Source organism: Fusarium redolens (assembly GCF_020744475.1).
Source record: "Fusarium redolens strain MPI-CAGE-AT-0023 chromosome Unknown BKA55scaffold_12, whole genome shotgun sequence".
In the NCBI taxonomy this organism is placed as follows: domain Eukaryota; kingdom Fungi; phylum Ascomycota; class Sordariomycetes; order Hypocreales; family Nectriaceae; genus Fusarium; species Fusarium redolens.
The window spans coordinates 977,939-999,728 of NW_025763675.1; the positions used below are offsets into that span (position 1 = coordinate 977,939).

The 21,790-nt window shown below is 47.5% G+C and overlaps 12 protein-coding genes across 12 annotated transcripts; 6 read left to right on the forward strand and 6 right to left on the reverse strand.

Moving 5' to 3' along the window:
- Positions 1-2,397: 2,397 nt before the first annotated feature.
- On the reverse strand, positions 2,398-3,332 carry BKA55DRAFT_541778 (uncharacterized protein; the record flags this gene model as incomplete). The annotated part of the gene is made up of 3 exons (XM_046190414.1): positions 2,398-2,576; positions 2,628-2,992; positions 3,052-3,332. The coding sequence occupies 3 exons, from the start codon at positions 3,330-3,332 to the stop codon at positions 2,398-2,400; spliced, it is 825 nt and encodes a 274-aa protein (XP_046047014.1).
- Positions 3,333-6,104: 2,772 nt separating this feature from the next.
- BKA55DRAFT_517332 (uncharacterized protein) lies at positions 6,105-7,502 on the reverse strand (the record flags this gene model as incomplete). Its single annotated transcript, XM_046188180.1, has 1 exon — positions 6,105-7,502. One exon carries the CDS (start codon positions 7,500-7,502, stop codon positions 6,105-6,107), a length of 1,398 nt encoding a protein of 465 aa, XP_046047015.1.
- A 1,243-nt stretch (positions 7,503-8,745) lies between these two features.
- On the reverse strand, positions 8,746-9,612 carry BKA55DRAFT_517416 (HD domain-containing protein; the record flags this gene model as incomplete). The annotated part of the gene is made up of 2 exons (XM_046188186.1): positions 8,746-9,322; positions 9,371-9,612. 2 exons carry the CDS (start codon positions 9,610-9,612, stop codon positions 8,746-8,748), a joined length of 819 nt encoding a protein of 272 aa, XP_046047016.1.
- A 1,006-nt stretch (positions 9,613-10,618) lies between these two features.
- Positions 10,619-11,281, forward strand: BKA55DRAFT_575038 (Rhodanese-like domain-containing protein). Its single transcript, XM_046193344.1, has 2 exons — positions 10,619-10,824; positions 10,908-11,281. The coding sequence occupies exons 1-2, from the start codon at positions 10,659-10,661 to the stop codon at positions 11,231-11,233; spliced, it is 492 nt and encodes a 163-aa protein (XP_046047017.1). The 5' UTR covers positions 10,619-10,658; the 3' UTR covers positions 11,234-11,281.
- Positions 11,282-11,540: 259 nt separating this feature from the next.
- BKA55DRAFT_692693 (uncharacterized protein) lies at positions 11,541-11,852 on the reverse strand (the record flags this gene model as incomplete). The annotated part of the gene is made up of 1 exon (XM_046199814.1): positions 11,541-11,852. One exon carries the CDS (start codon positions 11,850-11,852, stop codon positions 11,541-11,543), a length of 312 nt encoding a protein of 103 aa, XP_046047018.1.
- A 458-nt stretch (positions 11,853-12,310) lies between these two features.
- Positions 12,311-13,252, forward strand: BKA55DRAFT_692694 (uncharacterized protein; the record flags this gene model as incomplete). Its single annotated transcript, XM_046199815.1, has 1 exon — positions 12,311-13,252. One exon carries the CDS (start codon positions 12,311-12,313, stop codon positions 13,250-13,252), a length of 942 nt encoding a protein of 313 aa, XP_046047019.1.
- A 399-nt stretch (positions 13,253-13,651) lies between these two features.
- Positions 13,652-13,999, forward strand: BKA55DRAFT_541783 (uncharacterized protein; the record flags this gene model as incomplete). The annotated part of the gene is made up of 1 exon (XM_046190415.1): positions 13,652-13,999. The coding sequence occupies one exon, from the start codon at positions 13,652-13,654 to the stop codon at positions 13,997-13,999; it is 348 nt and encodes a 115-aa protein (XP_046047020.1).
- Positions 14,000-14,400: 401 nt separating this feature from the next.
- BKA55DRAFT_692696 (uncharacterized protein) lies at positions 14,401-14,754 on the forward strand (the record flags this gene model as incomplete). The annotated part of the gene is made up of 1 exon (XM_046199816.1): positions 14,401-14,754. One exon carries the CDS (start codon positions 14,401-14,403, stop codon positions 14,752-14,754), a length of 354 nt encoding a protein of 117 aa, XP_046047021.1.
- Positions 14,755-15,234: 480 nt separating this feature from the next.
- BKA55DRAFT_517152 (uncharacterized protein) lies at positions 15,235-16,988 on the reverse strand (the record flags this gene model as incomplete). Its single annotated transcript, XM_046188157.1, has 2 exons — positions 15,235-16,764; positions 16,896-16,988. 2 exons carry the CDS (start codon positions 16,986-16,988, stop codon positions 15,235-15,237), a joined length of 1,623 nt encoding a protein of 540 aa, XP_046047022.1.
- Positions 16,989-17,893: 905 nt separating this feature from the next.
- BKA55DRAFT_541785 (galactose-1-phosphate uridyl transferase) lies at positions 17,894-19,137 on the forward strand (the record flags this gene model as incomplete). Its single annotated transcript, XM_046190416.1, has 3 exons — positions 17,894-17,994; positions 18,040-18,091; positions 18,142-19,137. 3 exons carry the CDS (start codon positions 17,894-17,896, stop codon positions 19,135-19,137), a joined length of 1,149 nt encoding a protein of 382 aa, XP_046047023.1.
- Positions 19,138-19,289: 152 nt separating this feature from the next.
- On the reverse strand, positions 19,290-19,860 carry BKA55DRAFT_541786 (uncharacterized protein; the record flags this gene model as incomplete). The annotated part of the gene is made up of 2 exons (XM_046190417.1): positions 19,290-19,739; positions 19,798-19,860. The coding sequence occupies 2 exons, from the start codon at positions 19,858-19,860 to the stop codon at positions 19,290-19,292; spliced, it is 513 nt and encodes a 170-aa protein (XP_046047024.1).
- Positions 19,861-20,243: 383 nt separating this feature from the next.
- On the forward strand, positions 20,244-21,300 carry BKA55DRAFT_541787 (uncharacterized protein; the record flags this gene model as incomplete). The annotated part of the gene is made up of 2 exons (XM_046190418.1): positions 20,244-20,387; positions 20,440-21,300. The coding sequence occupies 2 exons, from the start codon at positions 20,244-20,246 to the stop codon at positions 21,298-21,300; spliced, it is 1,005 nt and encodes a 334-aa protein (XP_046047025.1).
- Positions 21,301-21,790: the final 490 nt, after the last annotated feature.

Below are 21,790 nucleotides of genomic sequence, written 5' to 3' on the forward strand. Positions count from 1 at the left end.
GATTCTGGGGTTGATATCATTTGTTCAGAGGCTAGCTTATTTGCTCACAAACTTTCATGGTACTAAGATATCACAGGACACAAAATGAGTAAGATATTCATATCAAACGGATTCCCTAAGACTAATTACATCCATACTGAAATCTGATTATCACCTGTGATTGGACTAAACATAGGCGCTTCCAAACGATACAGCCTTCTATAGAGCACCATTGAACTCTGTCGAATGGTTCATTGCCCAAGCCCAAAGTAGCTAATAGCAATATTTCGGAGCCTTGCATGGATTCATTGAAAACTACTCCCGTGCCGCTTTCATATTCCGAAAACGGGACTTCGGGTCATTCGCAAATCCGGCTGTCTCAGACACGAAACTGCTGTGTCACCAAATACAAGGGCACCTGCATTTCCATTTAATAAACTCATGATAGCATGTGAGACAAGTGCTGAATAAAGTTCAGTTGACAGCACGTCAGGGCGTTGATGCTACGCTAGATATTTTACCAGGATCAAGGGACGAGACGCCCCTTGGTTAGAGTTTATGAGGTTTCAGGGCAGGATATGCTTAAAATGTCGGGGTCTTGGGATATTTGCGTCAGATGTATTTATGCATGTCTTGACTCAGGGCAAGTCTTGGCAGATGAGTTTGAGAGTCTTTTGTAATGCTTTCTGGTCTAAGCCTCTATTCGCACTCCGTACGGCTTTCGCCTACTGGACAGGGGATGGGATTCGGTAGACGAAATGCCAAGACTCACGGCTTCTCCGTTGTACGGATACCGGTGGGATGGTTTGTATTTATCCGTGATGAGATGATGAATAATGTAGATGATGCTATGTGGCTTGAGTTGAGATTGGTGCACGCTGGTTATTCCATATTACTGCTATTCTAATGGACTGCCATATTGGCTGTAGTGGCCTTCGGCAGATGAATTTACGCCGTAAATGTAGGAGGCCTTTCAGACCATGCCAAGCCCCAAAAGATCTAAAGTCGTACCATTGACCCATTATGTGTTTGATTGTTACTCATCTTTCTACCTTTGAGCGTCATGGGCGAATGTGATCTCGAAGAGCCTGCAGAGAAGCCATGACTCCTTGCATGACATTACCCAGAACATGTTAATGCTTATAGCCATCAAGCTGTGCTAAACTCCCATTAAGCTCAGCATGGTCTTTCTTACGAAGTAGTAAAAGACCAATGAAATTAAATTCAAATAGTTAGCCAGCATAGCCTTCGCTAAGGACGATGGTGATACTTTGAAACCCAGCAACACGTCTTGACACATTCAAAATTCCGACAGTTTGTTAACTTGATTTATCTAGCTAAGATATCATAACTTTTACTAGATCAACTGATCCATAAGTCACGATATCAGAGTGGTTGATACTGTAAGACTTGTCTCTTAAAACATAAGCCAAAACCCAATTTTGAGGAGCTATGATGCCAAGTCTTCTGGCTGGTCGTAGGATCGAGCATGGCTATGCCGTTTCTCCTACAGTTTTCGATGCAAGAAGTGGCCCGGAGCGTATGGGTGTTCGGAATGGACTCAGTAACTATTTCAAAGGTGATGATATGAAGACCATCTGAGAGTCCGCCCAAGTCATCAGACTGTGTTGGCCAACTACAGGTACGCCGACTATGGGTCCAAAGGCATCAAGCCCGATCAGATGATCTTTGTACAAGTTAATTACATCTTTACTGCTATGATAATGGCACGATCTCACAGGAAATCCTCGAAGATTCTCTTATCACTGGATGAGAGAATAGGCAACAGCAAGAGCTGACAAGAAATCTTTCACCCCCACGAATACAATGCAGCGATCGTCCATCAATATCTCAAATAAGTAACAGCCGACTAGTGATGAGAGAACTTACAAAAGATCCGTTTGCTTAGCCAAGTCAATTGACTTGGTAGATATCTCGGCATAAGTTGAGTGAATCTTACTGCTTCGCCAATGCTCGTATACTTCGCATGTCGGGATCCAGGGATAGTTGGGTTGCAATGGCTGACAACGCATTAGTTTTCGTATTTTGTATCTTGGCTAGTAATCACGATGATCTCGTGATGCAAATCAAGAGATAAGCATCAAAAAGTCCAAGCTTCTGCGTTGCTGACTCGCGAAGGATGCCACAATAGTAGGGTGTTAGTGTAAGTGGACCTATAGCATGTAAAACTTTAAACTCTCGTCAAGATATGCTTAAAAGGACCTTTAATTGAGATGATAACATCATGCTATGGTATTGTCACAGTAAAACAAAGAACAACTAATAGTGAGGCCGTGTATTATAGAGACATTTCTATTGTCTATATGCGGTATTAAATGAGATATGAGCAGTGCAGTTCTTTACAATGATGTATCCAATAAATCGTAGTCACATCAAAGAATTGACAGACAAGGTCGCTTAAGCGTGGTGAGCGTGACGGCGGAAACGAGATCGCTCAATGTAGCTAGACAGAGAGCGCTCATCAACAGTCTTCTCGTCCTCAACCTCCTCATCATCCTCAAAGTCACGCTTGGTACGCTTGGTGGTCTTGTACCAGTTGGCAGCAGGGTCACCGAGGCACTGGCCAACAGTAACAGCTATAAAATGTTAGTTATGACAAAAGAATAATGATCAAAGAGAATACTTACGAATGCGGGTGCTGCGCTTGACGGCATCAAGGACCTTGGGGATGAGGTTGCGGACAGTGTTCTCGTGAACATCGTGGAAGAGAGCAATGGATCCACCGTTGGTGATACCCTTCTTGAAGAGGTTGAGAGCAGTGTTGGTCTCAGCGGGGGTGTTGTACTCCCAGTCAAGAGAGTCGACATCAGCATTGATGACGTGGTATCCGAGAGTCTTCATGACGGAGAGAGTGTTGGCGTTGTAGCTGAAGTAAGGGGGTCGCATGTACGTGGGCCACTTTCCAACGATCTTGAGGAACTCAGCCTCCAGACGAGTCATCTGGGTTCGGACATTGGCGTTGCTAATGGTAGCGAGGTCGGGATGGCTGTAACTGTGGGAGTGTTAGCATATACGAACTGTCGCACAGCACATGTCGATGATGAAACATACGTGTGAGAGCCAAGCTGGTGACCCTCAGCGACGACACGCTTGACAGTAGCAGCGTAGTCATTGATGTTGGCCCAGTTTTCACCGTTCATGAAGAAAGTAGCCTTGTAGCCGTACTTCTTGAGCTGGTCGAGAAGCTCGTTGGTGTAGGCGAAAGGACCGTCGTCAAAGGTGAGGGCGATGTTCTTGTCGACAGTGCACTTGGTGATGGCGACGCCGACAGGGACAGCGGCAGCGGCAAGTTGCAGCAGGCCGGCGCAGGTAGCGAGGACAGAGAAACGCATCTTGAAAAGGGTATTATAGTGTAAGGGACGTAAACGACAGTACTGAAACTAGAATAGCTTCAAAAAAGAGAGAGAGGCGAAGAAACGAGTGAATGAACTGCGGCTGTTGAGTTGAACCTAAGATCGTCTAGAACAGCAGAGGAAACTTCTTTCATATATACTTATTCTCGCCTCTTCAGAAAACTTTCACGGACTTTAGGGAAAACTGTACAGCGCAATCGTACCGAGCTGAATCACCCAGAGCCGGGTGTGGCAGCTATGAACATGGGTATCCCTCCCCTCAACCTTGCCGTCGACGTACGAGGCCCTTATGGCCCTTGATAGCGCGTACCTATTTGTGCAACAGTGTAGTTCTAAGTGTGCAGATAAAGCTGCAGCAGGGATTATGAGTTCAAGGACTGGTCCTGGGGTTTCATCGTATGCAGAGAGCTGGAGACTCGGGAATCTTGGCAGCGACGGAACCTTGCATTTAAATTGGTTATAGAGAGTCCAATTGAATTGTGGATGAAGGCCAAGTGACGAAAGAGTCAATATTCTTACGCCATATTCCTCTTTCTTGCTCTCATAGTAGCGTATCTCGTGGTTCAATGGCTCTTCATACGAGATCATACCCCTGTCCCTGGTATTGCGCTATCTAATGCGGGACGATCCTCGAGCCAATCTCTTGTGCAGGGAGCTGTATGTCTCAGGTACTCTTGTATCACGGCCAGACGAGTAAAAAGGTGAAAAAGGCATTATCTATTTCCTCGTGAGTCTTACAGCAGCATATGCCACGTGCTCACAAGACAAGAGTTTCAGCCACTATTGGGACAACGATAAAAGGCTCCAGTGCAGGTCCAGGGGTTCAGGGCGGGTAGACCATGCCCGTGACCCCCCTGAAGCGCAGGCAGGCTCACTAAGGTTAAAAATTAAATAGCCAACGTTAACGTAACCTTAACCTTAGTCTGGGCTCTTTTCGCGATTACCGAACAGGGCTTGTCTCACGAGAACGAAGTGAAACCAGGAACGGAGAATAACCCCCCAAATGGGGATAAAAGTCTGGGCATCGGCGTCCGCTTTGAGTAGCCGCCGACCTGTCAATAGTTTGACTGCAAAATAGGGGACGGTAACATTTACTACCCACCGACAGCTGAGAAGAACATGGACCAGGCCTTACTTTCTCACCAGAGCTGTGGTATTGGTATTGGCATTGGTATTGGTTCGATAAGATGCGATTGCACGTACGACGCCAAGACAAGAGCAGCCTTGTTTCTTTCAAGCATCTCTTCACTTGTGACTATCTGATGTATGAACTCTGCCTGCAGACGGGATGCTCACTGCATTAGATACCAACAAACATAAGCCACTTGACGTATGCCAATGTTAACCTCAACACCATCACCACAGTCTATACGATACGACATCTTGAACCGAAGAAATTGCCGAATATCACTGCCAAGTAAATCCCATTAACTCGACACAATTAGCTAGAGCTTATTCCTTCACTCCAATATCCGTGCAATCCGAGAGTCCACTGTCTGTTCTCACGGTCTCGAACCAGAAAAAGGTCCCCAATTTTACCTTAGTCTCGCGTCGATAACCGAACTCATCCATATCCACAATGCATGCTTTGTCTTCAGGAGAGACTTGAATAAAAAAGCAAGGCAAAAAGAGACAACTACAACAGTTAATTCACAGTCAGCAAAAGAATAAAACCCAAGCCGGACATCAAAACCTCCGAGTAAGCCCCCTTTCTCATCAAACATGCATCTCTTGCAAATCATTTATGGGGCCATCACAGGTTTCTTTTGCTAAGAGATTACTGATATGCAACTCCCATCACATCAATGTTTCCATAACTAGTAGCATGAGACCTAAAAATGGGTAATTCCAAGCCTCAGCCGTTCGATCTACAACAAGGTAGACCTATATTTACCTACACGCCAAGTCCATCAACCTGCACATATCACCATAGCATAAAGGAGAACAAAAAACAACGCACCCCATCTTCAATGGACGATCACTGGTGTCCCTCTGAGCTGGCCTTGCCAAGACGTAGCCAAGGCTGATTAACAGAGACTAACGTTCTCACATAAACAACAAATACGAGGGCTTCAAAAGACGTCAATCGAGAAGGCCGACAAAGGCCGTCAGCCGCAGGGAACATCCATGAACGGGAAAGATTTGTCCTGAGGTTCCCCAGATGATATCAAACGTGCAATAATAAACTAGGGGCTTCGATACTCCGCTTCGGGTACAATATCCCGGGTCTAGAGAGAGGACCTGGTCGTCTCGTTGACAGCGAAGCACCGTATGATTGGAGCGATTGGAGTCCTTCACGTTTTCCCTATTATAGAAGCTGGGTTGGTATATCACCGTTTGCGGATATCCATCCTGGTAGTCCGCTACGGAGTTAAACAGGAGCTTAAGAGAAGAAGAAGAAAAAGTTTTATGCTTATTTAGACAAGGTTATCGATCCTCGAGGTAAACGAATAAATCAGGCAGTTATTTATAACTGCCAAGAAATCAGTCAGTCAGTTGTAAGTTTGTGTGTGACTGATACAAGCAAAGAGTCAGTTCCGTTCGCTTCAACGCCCAGATCCTCAATCAACTCCCAACGAAAAAGATCTCCCCTGAAACAAGGTCCTGTCAAATTCCCCAACGATGCTGCCCAAGTAGTAAGAAACGAAAGAAATGAGGATATCAGTGAGAGAATTCACGAGGTAGGAAGGTGGCTTCAAAATGTCTAATGGGTCGTCACGAGGTAGATAGATGGATGGCAGCTGGAGTCGTTCACAGGTCATCCTCCCAGTTACCCTCCACTTCAATCGTCGTACCCAAGGCTTCTCTACCCTGGCGAATCATGTCCTGTAGTTGTTTGTTGAAAGCGTTGATCCGCACATCTGCATCTCGTTCTTCCATCTTACGGCGTGCTGCGAGATGCTTGGCTTCTGCGGTCAGACGGGGACTGGCTTCTGCTGATGTACGTCCTGATGCTACTGAGGCATTAGAGTGAGACCGGCGGTGCGACGACGGCTTTGTTATCGGCGATGAGATGGTGGTATTTCGGCGTGTGGAGCGAGTGGGTTGAGGTATCCTGCTGGGCGATTCTATCCGAGAAGCGAGGGGAGCAAGCGACGCGAATGATGCGGTTGAGGCTGGACGTGGAGAAGGTGATGCTGCTGCGTGTGACAGACGACTAGTTGGGCGATTGGTAGTGGATCGTCGCTGACCGGGCGTAGAGGCAGGAGAGAATCGGGCAGATGGGGCGGCACTGATGCGTCGACCTGTAGTCATGGAGGGGCCCGAGTTTCGTGATCGAGGGGACGGTCGATAAGACGGACGTCGTAGTGGAGGCTCAGGCTTGGGTTCAGGCTCAGCTGGTTTCTCATCACTCACCATAACCCAATTCCTGCCAAGTTCATCTTTGGTGTCTGTATGTCTTCGTTTCGGATGTGGTGCTGTTGGTGTAGATGCGCCGCTGTTGCCGCCTTGGTCTGCGTTATCTGACCGATGCTGGTTGAAGTAATCCTCTTGCGATGGCGGAAATCGGCCGGGAAGATGCTGACTCTCAAATAGTGTCTGGTCCAATTCTTCGACCCTACCGGAATTCATCGTAAAGGCCTTACCACCACCAGCCTGGAAACCTCGAAATGAACCTGTCTTGCAAAACTCCCATACACGTCCAACAACACCTCCTATAGTCGAGAATGCGAAGCTACCCCAGCCTTGGGACGGGATAGGCTGAGGAGGCAGATTGAACAGTTGTGTTGGTCCAGCTCCATGATCGATATCGTCGTGGGTTCGTTTTGAGCCAAGCGCTTTGCGATAGTCTGTGTCCGAATACATGCTCTCGCCAAGAATGCCGCTATCAAAAGGACCAGAACTCGGCGTATCAAGCTGTCCAGCAAGTTGGTATCGCATTTCCTCATTCCTCATCTGAGCCACTGGCGTTCCAAAATAACCATGTCTATCAGCATCATCCTGGAAGCGGAATTCCTGCGATCGTGATATATCATGGCAATGTCTCTTTCGTTTCGTAGCTTGTCCATCGGGGGTTGCTGTGCTGCGGGGTGAAGCATACCCGTAGCTGGTGCTCGAGCTTGGTGAGATAGGTGGGCGAAACAGGCCAGGATGCACGCCTTCTCTATTGAAGCCGCCCGGCATATGGAAATGCGAAGGGATCGTCATTCTGCCTGGGGTTTAGGGCTATCAAAGCTGAAAGGTATGTGCGCTCACGCGCGTGGCCGATAGATAGACGAATTGACCTTATCGAGTGGAAGCGAAGCTGTAACTCACGGCCAAGCTTAATAGCAGCCGAGACACATCTCAGGTCGACTATCGTACAAGCGGGTCTGGGGTAAAAGCAATCAGAATATTCGGATCTGGAGACGAGATTGCAATCGACGAGGAAGCGATACTCGGAGGGCGATTTGCGATGGCGAGGGGCGATATTGTTGAGCGCCTCGTGACTGGGTGAGATAAAAGGTTGTGTCTTGTGATGACGAGCGCATGGATGGGAATGGAGGGGGGAGGCTGCCTGGCTGCAAGCGCCCAACTCTAATAGACGCAGCCAAAAATTTGGCGCTCGTATGAGAGGGGAGGGCACCGTAGATGCACGCACAGTATTGGAGATGCCGCCTTGAAAGTGAGGCTCGATTATCGATTTATGATGTATTGGATTAGAGAGATGGTCTGGCGGCAAAATGTAGACGGGGCAAGTAAACAATGGTTGGGGGGCCAGCGCCTGTGGCCAGCGTCAGAGACGAGGTGTGATTGGTCAGTTGATAGTGATCCCAGCAGTTGCTCAAGAGCCGCGATAACAGAGCACGGTACTCTGTAATGTGTATGATGAGCGAAGAAGACTGCACGAAATAAGTAAAAAGTGATGATATATTCAGGTGGGCAGTCCCCTTTCTTGCCCTTCGGGTTGGTATGCGGAGAACGGGAAGCTTTCGGTTTGTTGCCGACTTATAGCTCCAGCTTCTTCTTGTGTGGCTGATTCCAAGAGTTTGGTCCACTTGATGGGGATCGGCAGGGTTCAACTAACCAAGAGCATCAAAAAGCGAACATTAGAAAAACAGTTCATAGTTACAAAAGGCAAAAGTCTCCCTTCTCCCCTATCTATACCAAATGTTGAGCCGTTAAGCTCATTTGCATTACTTCATTGTCTTGGTTAAATTACCAATATCCCTGGTTGTCCTAGGCGTTTAATGATCAACACAGGGGCCTTCAAACAACGATCACAACGTTGAGAGGTCATTGAGTTCAAGTATGCTTTACTATCGTTAATCGTTGCCTTAACTTCTATTCAGTCTATGCCTCATATCGCGTGAACCGCTCTAAACTCTTCTATTTCATGCGCCATCACCCCAAGGTCATTGGTATCATTCGCCCATCCTTCTCATAAGTCGAAATATTCGTTTCCGAGCACTTAAGCCTTGTTGTAGTAGTTGTCCTGCTGGCCCTTTCGCTCAGATGTAACACCTCCATTGACACCCTGCTCTCCATGAACATGCTCCTTGCTTCCCCAGAAAGCCTCCCGCTCCTTAAGAACCTCCTGGCCCCAGGCCTTCATCTCCGGCAGTGTCATCCTGGTCGCGACGTATGCAAACTCGCCAAGATCGACCTTACCCTGACCGCGCTTCTCATACTCCACCATCTGTAGAAGAAGCTCCATCTTGTCGACGTCGTGCACAAAGTGACTGTCCAGTGTCTCGGAGTCCTCATATTCCTGCCAAATAGCGCGGATGTCCTCGCCTGTTGTACCGCCTGCAACGTTTCGTAGCAAGTTCTTGGTCAAAAAGTCCATCGTCTCCGCTTCGCGTCGGCTCTTCTCGGGCTTGGGAACGCCGTCGACGGGTGTGATGTCGCCGACCAAGAGTTCCGCCATATCGTGAATAAGGCACATCTTCATGCACTTTGGAAGGTCGAGTTTCGGGGCGAGAGAGGGTGGCGCAAACATGGAGATCAGAGACATGCGATACATGTGGTCGGCAATAGACTCTCCCCTGTCGAATGTCAGTGACGTCTTGAAGTCGAGGGACCGAATTCCTTACCTGGAGATGCCAAATCGCCTCCATCCTTCTCGCTTGGTTGTCTTGAGTCTTTCGAGCATGTGGAAGAAAGGGAGCGGCGAAGAGGACTCCTCAGCAGGAGCACCGCCAGGAATCTCCTTGACCACCTTGTCAACAGTCCATGGATCGGCGACCTTGACCATAGGCGTGAAACCCAGATCTCCAATTACTTCCTCAGGGCGAAGATCCACACGTCCATTCTGCTTCTCTGGCTGAGAACCCATCTTTGCAGTAGAGTACAATCTGTATCGTCGCGGGGTAAATGTTGAGTTGCTAGTGCAAGGTAAAGAAAGCGGTCGTAGCAAGTTGACAGTGGTTTTATTGGTACGAGTCGTTTGCGGAAGTCGCCTACAAACAAAGATGGTCATAACAAGGTTACAATTGACAAAGGTGTCACAAACAAGAGCCTAGAACGACAAAAGAATGTTGGTTGAGCGGGTTGTTTGTTAGACTAGTTGGTGGGTTTGAAGTCCAGGTTTGTGCCAGTGCGGAATTGATCAATGGTCAGCTAATAGCCCCAGTCGTTTGGTGCGTCATATGTCATTTTACAGGGATAGAAGCTGGGATCTTGTCTGTGCCTACAGGGTAACGACACCACAATCACTAACACAGTGATTGAGTGACCATTTTATTTTCTGGTCATGTTGTGAATCGCAGTTCCAAGAGACTTGCCCTTTTTTAACAGTGTTTCGTCACTAGTCATTCTAGATTCATTTGCCAGATAGTGAGTGCTGGAGTAGTCGACTCGTTTGAAGAAGTCTTATCGCCAATTCCGGGAGCATCGGAAATATACTAGATGTTATAATTTTCTTATGCCAAAAGAAGAAGCTCTTGAAGGTCAAGCCAGTTTTAGCGATAGATCATACCATGTCAAGACCTTGAAATACAAAAGGCCCTAATTTCCTATTGGTCTAGTAGTCTCCTTCTCAATGTTTCGCTACTATTAGAGTCGAGGATTATCCATCTTTGGCTCGGTAATAGTAGGACCGTGAGCGTAGTCTAACACGGTGTAAATTAACACAAAACCTCACTGATTCATAGAAAGGCATTGAAGCACGAAGCTTTAACTCTCAAGCCAATAAGATTCCGTTGAGCTCTGATTTGCTTTCTTACGCAGCTGGAGAGTATCATCTCATCACTAACACCGACATTGATCACGCACGTGGGGTTCCGCCGCCAAGGACCAAAAGTAAATTTAGCTCCGCCTCAATCTGATCTGCATGAGCCTCATCTTGATCCATTTCGGGTACCTATTCAACCTCACTCCCGCATGCGAATCTTACGAAGAATAATCGAGCCTTTTGTTCCACAGGCTCGCACGATGACAACAATCGCTTCACTAAAGCGGCTTCCAGCCAAATCACTCTCTGAGAAAATACTCGAGGAAGTCAATGTCACAGATCCCACATTCGCTGTCATCGATGTTCGTGATAACGGTAAGTTAGCTTTCAAACCTTCACCGAAGAGAAATTCTTTTCGGCTCTATTTGCTTCTGTGATGGCGCAGCTGACTCTTGAAGATTACATTGGTGGACATATCAAGGGCTCAACAAACATCCCCGCACATACTCTTGACGCCATGATGCCAACTCTGGTCCGTCGCCTGAAAGACAAAAAGACAGTTGTATTTCACTGCGCACTGAGTCAACAGCGGGGTCCAAGTGCCGCACTAAAGTACCTGCGTGAAAGGGATGGTCTTTTGAAGTCTATGGGTGAAGATCCCAAGGGTGAGAGCGGTCAAGATGTTTTTGTGCTGGATAGGGGATTTTCAGGATGGCAAGAGGTTTACGGAGATGATGAACGGTTGACTGAGGGATACGTTAAGGATTTGTGGGATAATTATTAATTTATTCATGAGCTAGAGTTGAGTCTTCCAATAGAGCTCTTAATTCCATCTCATGCTTCCCATTGTGTTTTGACCAAGACTTTTCGAGAGACTGGCGGTTGCGTGGCAAAGAGAGTGATGATGATTGTGCGGTCAACCTCTAAACGGTAGAGTACTGTGATGGTGGTGATGTATGTTCATCATAAGAAAAAGAGAAGAGGAGTCCCATTCCGCATTATGCTTGGAATCCAAGAAAAGGTTAGTCCAATGATACTGGCTATGAAGAAAGCCTACTCACAGAAACCCCAGGATCGCCAATCAGCCTTCATCACATGAGAAGCCCTTTCTTCAGTTTTCTGATTTTGAAGCAAAGAATGACGACAATAAAAAATAGAATGCCCGTCACTATAGAGAACACCGCGATGCGTTCTGCTGATTTTTCCGGACACGACCACCAGTCGTGCTCGTACATGTCTTCGCCTGTGTCGTCGCCCGTGCCATAGTCACCCGAGGCGTAAGACTCTGACAAATCGTAGTCACTATGATGTGGACTGATGTGATTGCCGTCGACCCCTCGAGCCTGGAGGTGATGTAGAGGAGGTATATTGCGCAGTGTGAGGGTGGATGGTAAGGATGGCATAGTGATGATAGAGAATTATTGGCGAGAAGTGGGATGCTAGATCCTGATGCTCTTAGATGGATTAAAGATAAGAATGAATGGAAGTTAGATGTGAAAGAGGGTGGGCATTGGTTGAAGGAGGTGCTGCCGGCGGAGGGGTATAAGGTAAGTAGGTAGGAGGGCTTTTGATCAAACTCCAGTAGTTGGTAAGGCAAAGCTCAGTTTCCAATGGACGTAGAATGGATTCAGGTCCAAGCAATATCATTTGGTCAGCTGGAGGGACTTATATAAATACTTTCTCGCAGATAATTGTTAAAGGTTGATTACTTACAAGGCGTAGTGAAACTTTGGATGATTCGAGAACCCAGCTTTGAACATAGTCATAAGCTTTCCCTCCATAATTGGTCAAAAGAATAGGGCAAACAGATGAACTCTCACAGAAATCTACTCTCAGATATTATAAGACACTATCTATTCCTATGATTTGTCCATATTTTACCTCCCCAACGCTCAAACACTTGTCAAGTCAATTCCCTGAACCCTCTCATCATAAACATCTTTTCCAAACTCCTTCCCAAAAGATCCCCATTCTCCAAGATGCTTATTCCAACAAACTGGGAGAATCCAAGGTCTGGGATCATACCTACGGGGGGCCCCCTCTCTCCGGCCCTCCCCTCTCTCGTCCTCCTTTTCCCACCAAGACCCCATACAGCGACAAGAGACCAGACCACAAAGATCACAGGATCAAACTGAAAGAAGAACCAAGCCGAAAGAGTCACAAGCTTTTGATGCCCCATCACAGTCTTGTTCATGGTCCAGCCCATGGTCTCCCTTTGGCCACTGGCTCTGAGCTCCGGGATGGTCTCGGCACCGCTGATGTCTCCCACATTACCGCACAACCTCTCCATCCCCTTCAGGTTACTGGCAAGATTGATGTTGAGAGCCATCAGTCTGAGTCCGAGGCGTCTGAATGCGCTTCCTTCGTTCTCGTCATCGTCATGATTGTTCTGGTAGCCGCAATAGCCGCAATAGGCGTGCTTGCCCTTTTCAGGAGGGTGATACGAAACTTTTCGAGGCGTCGTGGTCAAAGACAGGTGTGGAACTGGGTTAAGAAAGCGGACGGTGCAGACCTTTCGAATCTGCTTGATCACCTCAAGCAGAATCCACACATGTTCCGACCGTACCATCTTAACATGCTCCGGGATATATTGGCAAGTCATGAGGGTCCTTCTTATCTCCCAACATACGACAAGGCTTCTGGAACAGGCCATCTGGACTCAACCGACTGTGCAACTCCCTCTGGACCACCGCCTGCTCATATGGCCCCTTCGCAGCCCGCGCCCTTCACGCCCGGAGCACCAAACTATGGGTATCCTCCTCGTCCTATGAGATGCCCAAAACGGAGGATGCGTGCGATTTGATGATGTGATTCTCAGCTAGAAGAGGGTTTGCACTTTTTGTGGTGACTGGGTAAACTTGGGAATAACTCTGCACAAACACTTGTTCATGGCATCATGATTGGAAGGAACTAGGCAGTAAAAACTTTGTGCTGGAATATGGAAGTTAGAAATGTGTGAAGGACTCGAAAATAAAAGCTTTAGAAACTTAAACTTATCTTCTCACGAGAAATAGTTTTGGTGAAGTAACTCAAAAAGCCAGCAGATGTTTGCTTGAACATTAACTTTAAGACGCAACTTGGGGCTATATAAGAAATCCATACTCACATCCATGACAACATCATTATTCCCCCCTCTTCTTCTATTACACCTCGATTCACATCCACGAAAAGAACGCCTCTATTCACCAACGAAGCAGACACCATGGGCTTAAACTGGTATCAAGGCGGGGGCGTTATCCTCACTATCCTTGCCGTCATTTACATCCTTGGCCTCATCAGGTTCTATTGCTGGATACCAAAAGCACAGACTAAGGACGAAGAGCAAGGAAACATCGTCATAAGTCGGGAGGAAAACTATGAAGGCATATTTGTCAATCCCCGTCCGGAACAGAATCCCCATCAGCCTGTGCCGTCTAACACTCCTATTTCCCTTCGTGCGCCCCACAAGACTCTGCCTCCGGCTTACAAGACTGTGCCTACTCCTCCGCCTTGTTATACTCCGGGACTCAAGGTTTTTAAACCAGACTCAACAAAGCCATCGTCTGTATGAGTTGTCTAAGCCCCTGATCTCATCGGGCTTTGAGGCTTGAGTTTCTTTACTGTGGACAATCAGACCTTGGAACTCTATCAGTTCACATGTACCTCAAGCCAAGGAGGACTCATATGTTTACTCATCAGCCTCAACTTCAAACTTTCTTTACTTCTTTACCGAATCATTTGAAACCACGACTTATATCACCAAGGTTATCCACCAGTACCTTACCCCCTTTTCAACCACACTCAACTTCCGACTGGCTCACCGAAGAGCAACCTCACAGCCAATCTTCGCCCATTCAAAAATCCTGCCAATAGTATCTGATATACTACAGCTCGAAAACTTGATAACCCTCATCACTTATACCATCTCTCCCCTTATCACTTCATCAAAAAGGAGAACAAAAGAAGTCCAACATGGACATCCCTTTACCCCCAGAGATACAAAGAGTTCACTACCCACAATCTGAACATCCAAAATCGAGCCTTGGGGAAGTGGCCGGTCTTTCATACGTTATCTGGATCATTGGCATCATCTGTACGATTGGCATAATTCTCCTACTCGTCAAGTGTTACATGAAGCGTCGAGCTCCGCGTTCAACCGCACCTCCTCGAGGAGACCAACGCGATGTTGAACTTGGAAACATCAACGACCGTCGTGAGAATACCACCAAGAGATCGACAGTTCATGGTCGACCTCACGTATCACCGCCTCCGTATTGTCGTCATGCTGATACACATATGACGCACTATGCTGCTATCCCCCAATGATGTGAGTTGCATCAGGCATTTCCAATTATGCAGTCCCATTCCGAAGATACGCACCGCAAGTTTGAGGGTCGGGCAGATATCAGCCAAGTTGCAGTTGACTTGGATCAGGAGGCAGACGAGGGTGGACTGGACAAATCACTATAGAACTAGTCAAATGGCTAAATTCATCATCAAATATCATAAACTTGTCTATAAACTTGTCAGAGTCTTACCTGTTAAATTAGTTAGAACATCCTAAGCTTATCCAAGTATTTCCATCACTTAGGATCGAGGCTTGATGTCCTCTCTCTCATACCTATAGACAAGTCTATTAGCATCTCACTGGAGACTTAAAAAAGTGAGTAGCTACTTTTTTTTAACATTGTATTGGTGACATCTATCCACACAAGCTTAACATATACTACATAATTTCCAGCAAACGCTCAGCGCCAATTCCATTCCTCGTCTTCAAAAGGGTATTTTAAACAATAAACGACCAGATCACGCCTTGCCCACCCATCCCGAATTAATAAAGAAATCGAATATCCGCCCTCCCTTCTGCGAGTCCAGCCTGCATATCTCCTTTGCCTGCTTCTTTTTCAATGTGCCGTTTGTCTTGAGAGCTTCCTTGAGGATCTGCTCCTTGATCATGAGATATGGCTTGGGCTGTAGTCTGATGACTTCGCAAAGCTTGACCTCTTCTGGTGTGAGGAGATGTAAATCTGGTGCTGTGTCTTGGGACATGGGCATTGGTTGTACGCCGGAGATGGGTTGGGCCGTGTATCTCTGCTTAGGAGTTGCATGGCCATTTACTCCGTTCACTCCGTTGATTCCATTGGTCTGGCCGTTGACCTGTCCGTTGACCTGCCCGTTTGTCTGACCATTAGCTTGACTATCAGTATGACCATTCGTTAATGGCTTTACATCTCCATTCACTTCCACACTAGGTGTTGGGAGTAGTCGGGCAGGAAGTTCTGGGGCGATAAGAAGAGCAGCTCCACTTGCAGGCTCGGGCGGAGGAGGTTGCTTAGACCTCTGTGCAGATGCCAGACGCTCGCGATCCATTGAACCCATGGGAATTGCCTTCTGAATCCTTGAAGCCTTCTCATTCTCGTACTTTTCGCCACTTCGAAGGTCGCCGATACGCATGTTTCGCCACTCTTGTAGCTGCGTAATGGCTTGTCGTAGGTTAAGTTCATCTAGAAGACCTTGATTGAGCTCCTCAAAGTCTTGCTGGTTCATCATGCGGGCAAATGGCTTGGCCTTCTGCAGCAAATCCCTTTCTTCTTTAGTCCGCCTCTTCTCCAGCTTTGTGTTCTCCCTATATTCGAGAAGATTGTGCTCAAAGATGACCTTTTTACGCTCCACACGTTGTGTCAGTCGAGCGTTGTAAATGTCCATCACTGTGAGCTTGAGTTCCATTTCGGGTTCAAGTTCACCTGTCCTGGGGTTCAATCCATCACCCGGATCGAACTGCATCAACTGAACAGCTTCTTCTGCCTCATTTGCATATTCAGTCTCGAACTCCAAACGACCAGGCATATATCCTTGAATCTCGTGACAACTAGGTACACTAGCTGTTGGTTTCGTTTTAGGCTGTAGAGCGGGCGCGTTCTTAGCTGCGTCTCGTCGCTCCTCTATTCTTCGCTTCTTCCGTGCTTGGAATTCTTCTCTGGGGATTTCGTTGGCCAATTCGCAATCGTGAGGGCTACACCGTTCCGGTAGTGGAAAGTGAGACGAGTCGACGTAAGTCGATAAGTAGTGATCGCGAACCTCATCCTTCTCACGGAAACCGCCAATATGATCTGCGATATCGGCCCATGAGCCAAGACCATATATTTCAGCGCCCTCGAGGAGGAGTAATTCTTCATCGGCGCCCCATTCTCGATCGAAGATAGGGAATGAGTTTTGTTCAATCACACGAAAAGCGTGTGTCGCGGGGTTGTGAGCATTTCGTGATTCACCTTTGGCGAAACACGAGACACAAAGATCGAAGTCACTGCAATCTGAGTCGGCGCATCGGATGCGGACCTATATCAACACCAACATGATTAGCAACCCCATCATGACATCGTATTGAGTTTAGCCGGTATATCTCCGAAGCGCGTCTTCACGTTTCCAAACAAGATTCAGGCAACAGCCAACACAGCAAAATGACCTACCGTAGATGTAATATCTGATGAGCACACATCACAAACGTATTTAACACCACCTTCGCCACCTCTTGTGATTGTTTTCTTGCGTATCACACCCATATCGCCGGCTGCGATGTCGGGCCGGGAGGCTGTCGATACCCCCCCTGTCTAGAAGTAGCAGCGGGTTTGAGGCAGCGCAGGGCACGATGGAAGTGCAAAAGAAGACTTTTGGTGATGCGCGATTGTTGGGGACGATGACGCGACGCGAAATTCGATGGAAAATATCGGTTTGAGGTTGTTGTTGATGGAATCGGTGATGGGTCGATTTGTCGAGGGGCGGATGTTGTTGATTATGGCGTCCAGGCTTGCTCTGACAGGAGCTGGTCTGGGGCTGAAGTGCACTGGACTTGAGCTTGCAGGGCGCGGGTTAGTTAGGTTGTTTCGAATGGGGAGCCAGTAGCCGCTACCAGTAACCCCACGCTAGAGTCATCATAAGTCACGTGGAAGAGTACTCTCCGGGCCGCATATCCCCGCTACGAGCAAGTGACGCCAACCCCCAATATTGAATCTCCACAGTCCAGAAGTGATGTTCGGATTTGAGTGAGAGAGAATCATTGCATTGTGAAGGTGCTTGAGTTTTCCACCAAAGATTTAGTTGTTATGGACGCTAATATGAAGCTTAGTACAGCATATGGTGCTACAAGTAAATGTTGATACCGCTCCTAGTTGAGATCACGACAATTCCTCATGAACCAGGTTACCAGTCTTATAACTTGATCACTAACACAACAGTCGGCAGCCCACTCATAAAAAAGACTCCCCCGAAAACACGGCCGAGAATATCACCGTTGAACCGCACCATTCAGAATCCCCGGGGAGTCTGTATTAGTTAGCTATTTATCTTCTATCTTCCATCACTAGCCTCGGCTTTTAGCAATAATAAATTGAAGCTGAACCCGTCTTAAAAACATTCATTGACTCTCATCAACCCCTCATTCACTTTATACTGTCACCCCACTATCATCATGCCTGATCAAATTCTTGACGATATCTCTCATCGTCGATACAATCCCCTCACGGATTCATGGCTGCTTGTATCGCCTCACCGCACGAAGCGACCTTGGCAGTGAGTTACTTATGCCCTGTTTAAGAACCATCTGACATGAAACAGAGGCCAGCAAGAAGCTGCTGTCGCATCAAAACTTCCAGAATATGACCCCAAAGTACGCTCATGACATCACATCATAACAACTCAATCGCCTGACAAAACCAGTGTTATCTCTGCCCCGGCAACCCACGAGCCGCTGGCGACCAAAATCCGAACTACGAAAAGACCTTTGCATTTGTCAACGACTATAGCGCCGTTAAGCAAGAGCAACCTGATTATGACGCGAAAGCTTCATCGAACGACCTGGAATCTCTTCTCCTCCAGGCCCAGGGTGTCAAGGGCGTGTGTTACGTGCTCACTTTCTCACCCAAGCACCACGTTACACTTGCCGACATGACTGCTGAGGAGATTGTTCCGGTCATTGAGCATTGGACTCGAATCTACGCCAACCATTTGACACCGTCAAACCCCCGGGCCACTGACGCTAACAAGCTTGCTATTTCAATGCCGAAGGACGCTGCACCTTCTCCTGAGGAGCAGTATCGATATATGCAGATCTTTGAGAACAAGGGTGCTGCCATGGGCTGTTCTAACCCTCATCCTCATTGTCAGGTCTGGACCACATCAACCATGCCCGAAGAGCCAGGCAAGGAGCTTGTGCAAATGAGCAAGTACCGAGAGCAACACGGCGGCCGACACCTCTTAGGCGACTACGTTAAGCTTGAACTTGAGAAGCAAGAACGAGTTGTCTGGGAGAACGATGCTTTTGTGATTGTATGCCCCTGGTGGGCTGTATGGCCTTTCGAGGTCCTCGTTCTTCCCAAGCGACATATCCGATCTCTCCTCGATTTCAAGCCAGAGGAGCGACTTCAGTTCGCCGAGGCCATCCAAGAAGTCACCCGAAGATACGACAATCTATTCGAATGCAACTTTCCCTACAGTTCTGGTCTTCACCAGGCGCCTCTTGACGGAACACCTGAGGAGTTGGACAGCGCATATTTCCACATGCATTTCTACCCACCTCTGCTGCGTTCCGCCACGGTCAAGAAGTTCCTCGTAGGTTACGAGCTTCTGGCCGAGCCTCAGCGCGATATCACTCCTGAGCAGGCCACAGTTCGTTTGAGGAATTGCGGAGGAGAGCTATATCGCAAGAATCTATAGGCATAGGGCCCGAGCATTAAAACATTAAAATCTAAACTTTTTTATCTAATAATAAGTTGCCGTTATGCCGATTCCAGTGGCATCTAGTATTTGTCTGCCATGTATATATTACATTCACCGCCACTCACCAGTCTCACCATTTCTCGCCTGATTTAGTTGTACTCGACATAGTAGTCACGGACAAGAGGCATCCAAACCAGAGAGATGGAAGCCAGGGTGAAAGGGAAGTACTGAGGGAGACCAAAAGTCATGGTCTTGAAGACGAAGAGCTCACTGGCAAAATGTCCCAGGGCGACAATGTATGTCCAGTAAGCAATGGTGTAAACAGGACCAATGTGGAGGTTATAAGCTGCGTAGCATCGAACAACGCAAGTAATAAGTGTCCAGGTGCCGAAAAGTCTTCCGGCAAGGGGAGTAAGCTGATCGGTAGCCTTGGGGTCGTTTTGAGCAGGAACCAGCTTGTTAATCTGATCCTCTGGCTCGAACTTGTCGGTCTTGGGAGGGAGCTTGGGGTTGCGAACGAATTTGCCGTTGTAGACTCGTCGGGAAAAGTGTAGGGTTGTATACGTCTGTAGAGAGTTACCGATCGAAATGATGGACAGCTAGAGTGAGTGGTCAGCATCTTATTTGGTTCTTGGGTGTAGGGGGAGTGGCTCTTACGATGATCATGTAGTAGGGTAGAACACCCTTTGCTTCGGGGAGGATAGACTTGAGAACATCCATTTTGACGAAATTGGAGACAAGTTGAACTGAATAAGCGGGAATCAGAAGAATCTCAACAACTGTTATTGCAATGGTTGCAATGCAGTTGTAGAAGTAAAATGGCGGGTTGAGATTGGTGTAAGACGAGTTGGATGGCCTGTTTTTGGTGGGAGAGAGGGACCTGTAATCGGGGACCAAAGACCGAAAGAAGCTTGGACCAACTCAACAACGTCAGGGGTAATAACACCTAAAAAATCAATTCAATTAATTGTCCGGGCTTGAGAGCCAAGACCCAATTCAAGAGCCGAGGGGCATACTGTACTTATCTTGTGATTGTCGCCTTTTCTTCTTTTCTTCCTCCTCCTTTTTACATAGGCAGCTTATTTTCGTTGCACTCTTCAACAATGGATGCCATTACAGACTTCCTCCATAATGTACCGCAGCCTCTTCAGTGGGGTCTTGCTGGTATTGGTGCTCTCTTCCTTGGATCCAAGATCTTGAGCTATCTCCAGCTTGTCCTCAGCGCTTTCGTCCTTGGAGGAACCAACGTATGTGCTTTTACAACCCTCAATTGAGCTCTACTGATCATTATGTCTACAGCTCCGCAAGTATGGAAAGCCTGGAACTTGGGCTGTCATCACCGGTGCCTCTGATGGCCTCGGCAAAGAATATGCTCTGCAGCTCGCTGCCAAGGGCTTCAACCTCGTCCTCGTTTCCCGAACCCTCTCCAAGCTCGATAGCCTCTCTGCCGAGATTCAACAGAAGTACCCTGGAAAGGGTCTGCAGGTCAAGGTTCTTGATATGGACTTTTCCCAGAACAACGATGCCGACTACGAACGTTTGAGCGAGCTTATTTCTGGTCTTGATGTTGGTATTCTCATCAACAACGTTGGTCAGAGTCACAGCATCCCCGTTTCTTTCCTCGAGACCACCAAGGAGGAGCTCCAGAACATTGTTACTATCAACTGCATTGGTACTCTCCGAGTTACTCAGGTCGTTGCTCCTATTCTGAAGCAGCGAAAGCGCGGTCTTATTCTTACCATGGGATCTTTCGGTGGCTGGACTCCTACTCCTCTCTTGGCGACATACTCTGGTAGCAAGGCTTTCCTTCAGCAGTGGAGCAACGCTCTCTCCGCTGAGCTTGCCGATGACAATGTCGATGTCTACCTTGTTCTGAGCCACCTTGTCACCACCGCCATGAGCAAAGTCCGCCGCCCTAGTCTTCTTGTCCCCAACGCTCGCAACTTTGTCAAGGCTACCCTCGGCAAGATTGGACTTGGTGGTTACCAGACCGCGCCTAACACTTATACCCCTTGGTGGAGCCATGCTTTCATGCTGTGGTTCATTGAGAACATCCCTGGTGCTAATGGTCCCATCACTATTTTCTTCAACAAAAGGATGCACGAGGACATTCGACGACGAGCTCTCCGCAAGGCTGCTCGCGATGCTAAGAAGCAGTAAATGAAGGATAAAAATAGTAGACAAGAAATAGGTCAAGCGAGGAGGATATTCAGAACATAATGGAAAAGGAGGAATGTGACAGTTGTGGAGGTTTACTCAGCTATCATGAGAGCACGTTGGTGGTATGATAACCGTAGTGTACTACAAAAGATGCAACGATCTCAGAGTCTGTAAAATGAAGTATGAAAGATCTCGGACATGACCGTCATGTTTGCCGTGCATATATGGCCGTTCCGGTTTGCAGGACAAGGAGACATGTACATTGTGCTACCAGAGCTACCTGTGTTTGTTTGCCCAGCAACAAATTAACTTGTACTGGTAGACTTAATTTGAGTCAAGCGGAAAGGTGGATCAAAGAACCTGCATGCTCATAGACCATTACAGCCTACTTATAAGGTTGGTTATTGGACGAGTACTTCCAAATATAATTAATAAGTGAGCAATTCTATTGTCTTCAGCTCAATTAATTCTTATAACATGCTTTTTAAGT

Coding starts and splice junctions, on each gene's coding strand:
- BKA55DRAFT_575038 (XM_046193344.1), top strand. CDS start 10,659: ATGCGAATCTTACGAAGAATAATCGAGCCTTTTGTTCCACAGGCTCGC. Junction 10,825..10,907: donor CATCGATGTTCGTGATAACG/GTAAGTTAGCTT, acceptor TGACTCTTGAAG/ATTACATTGGTGGACATATC.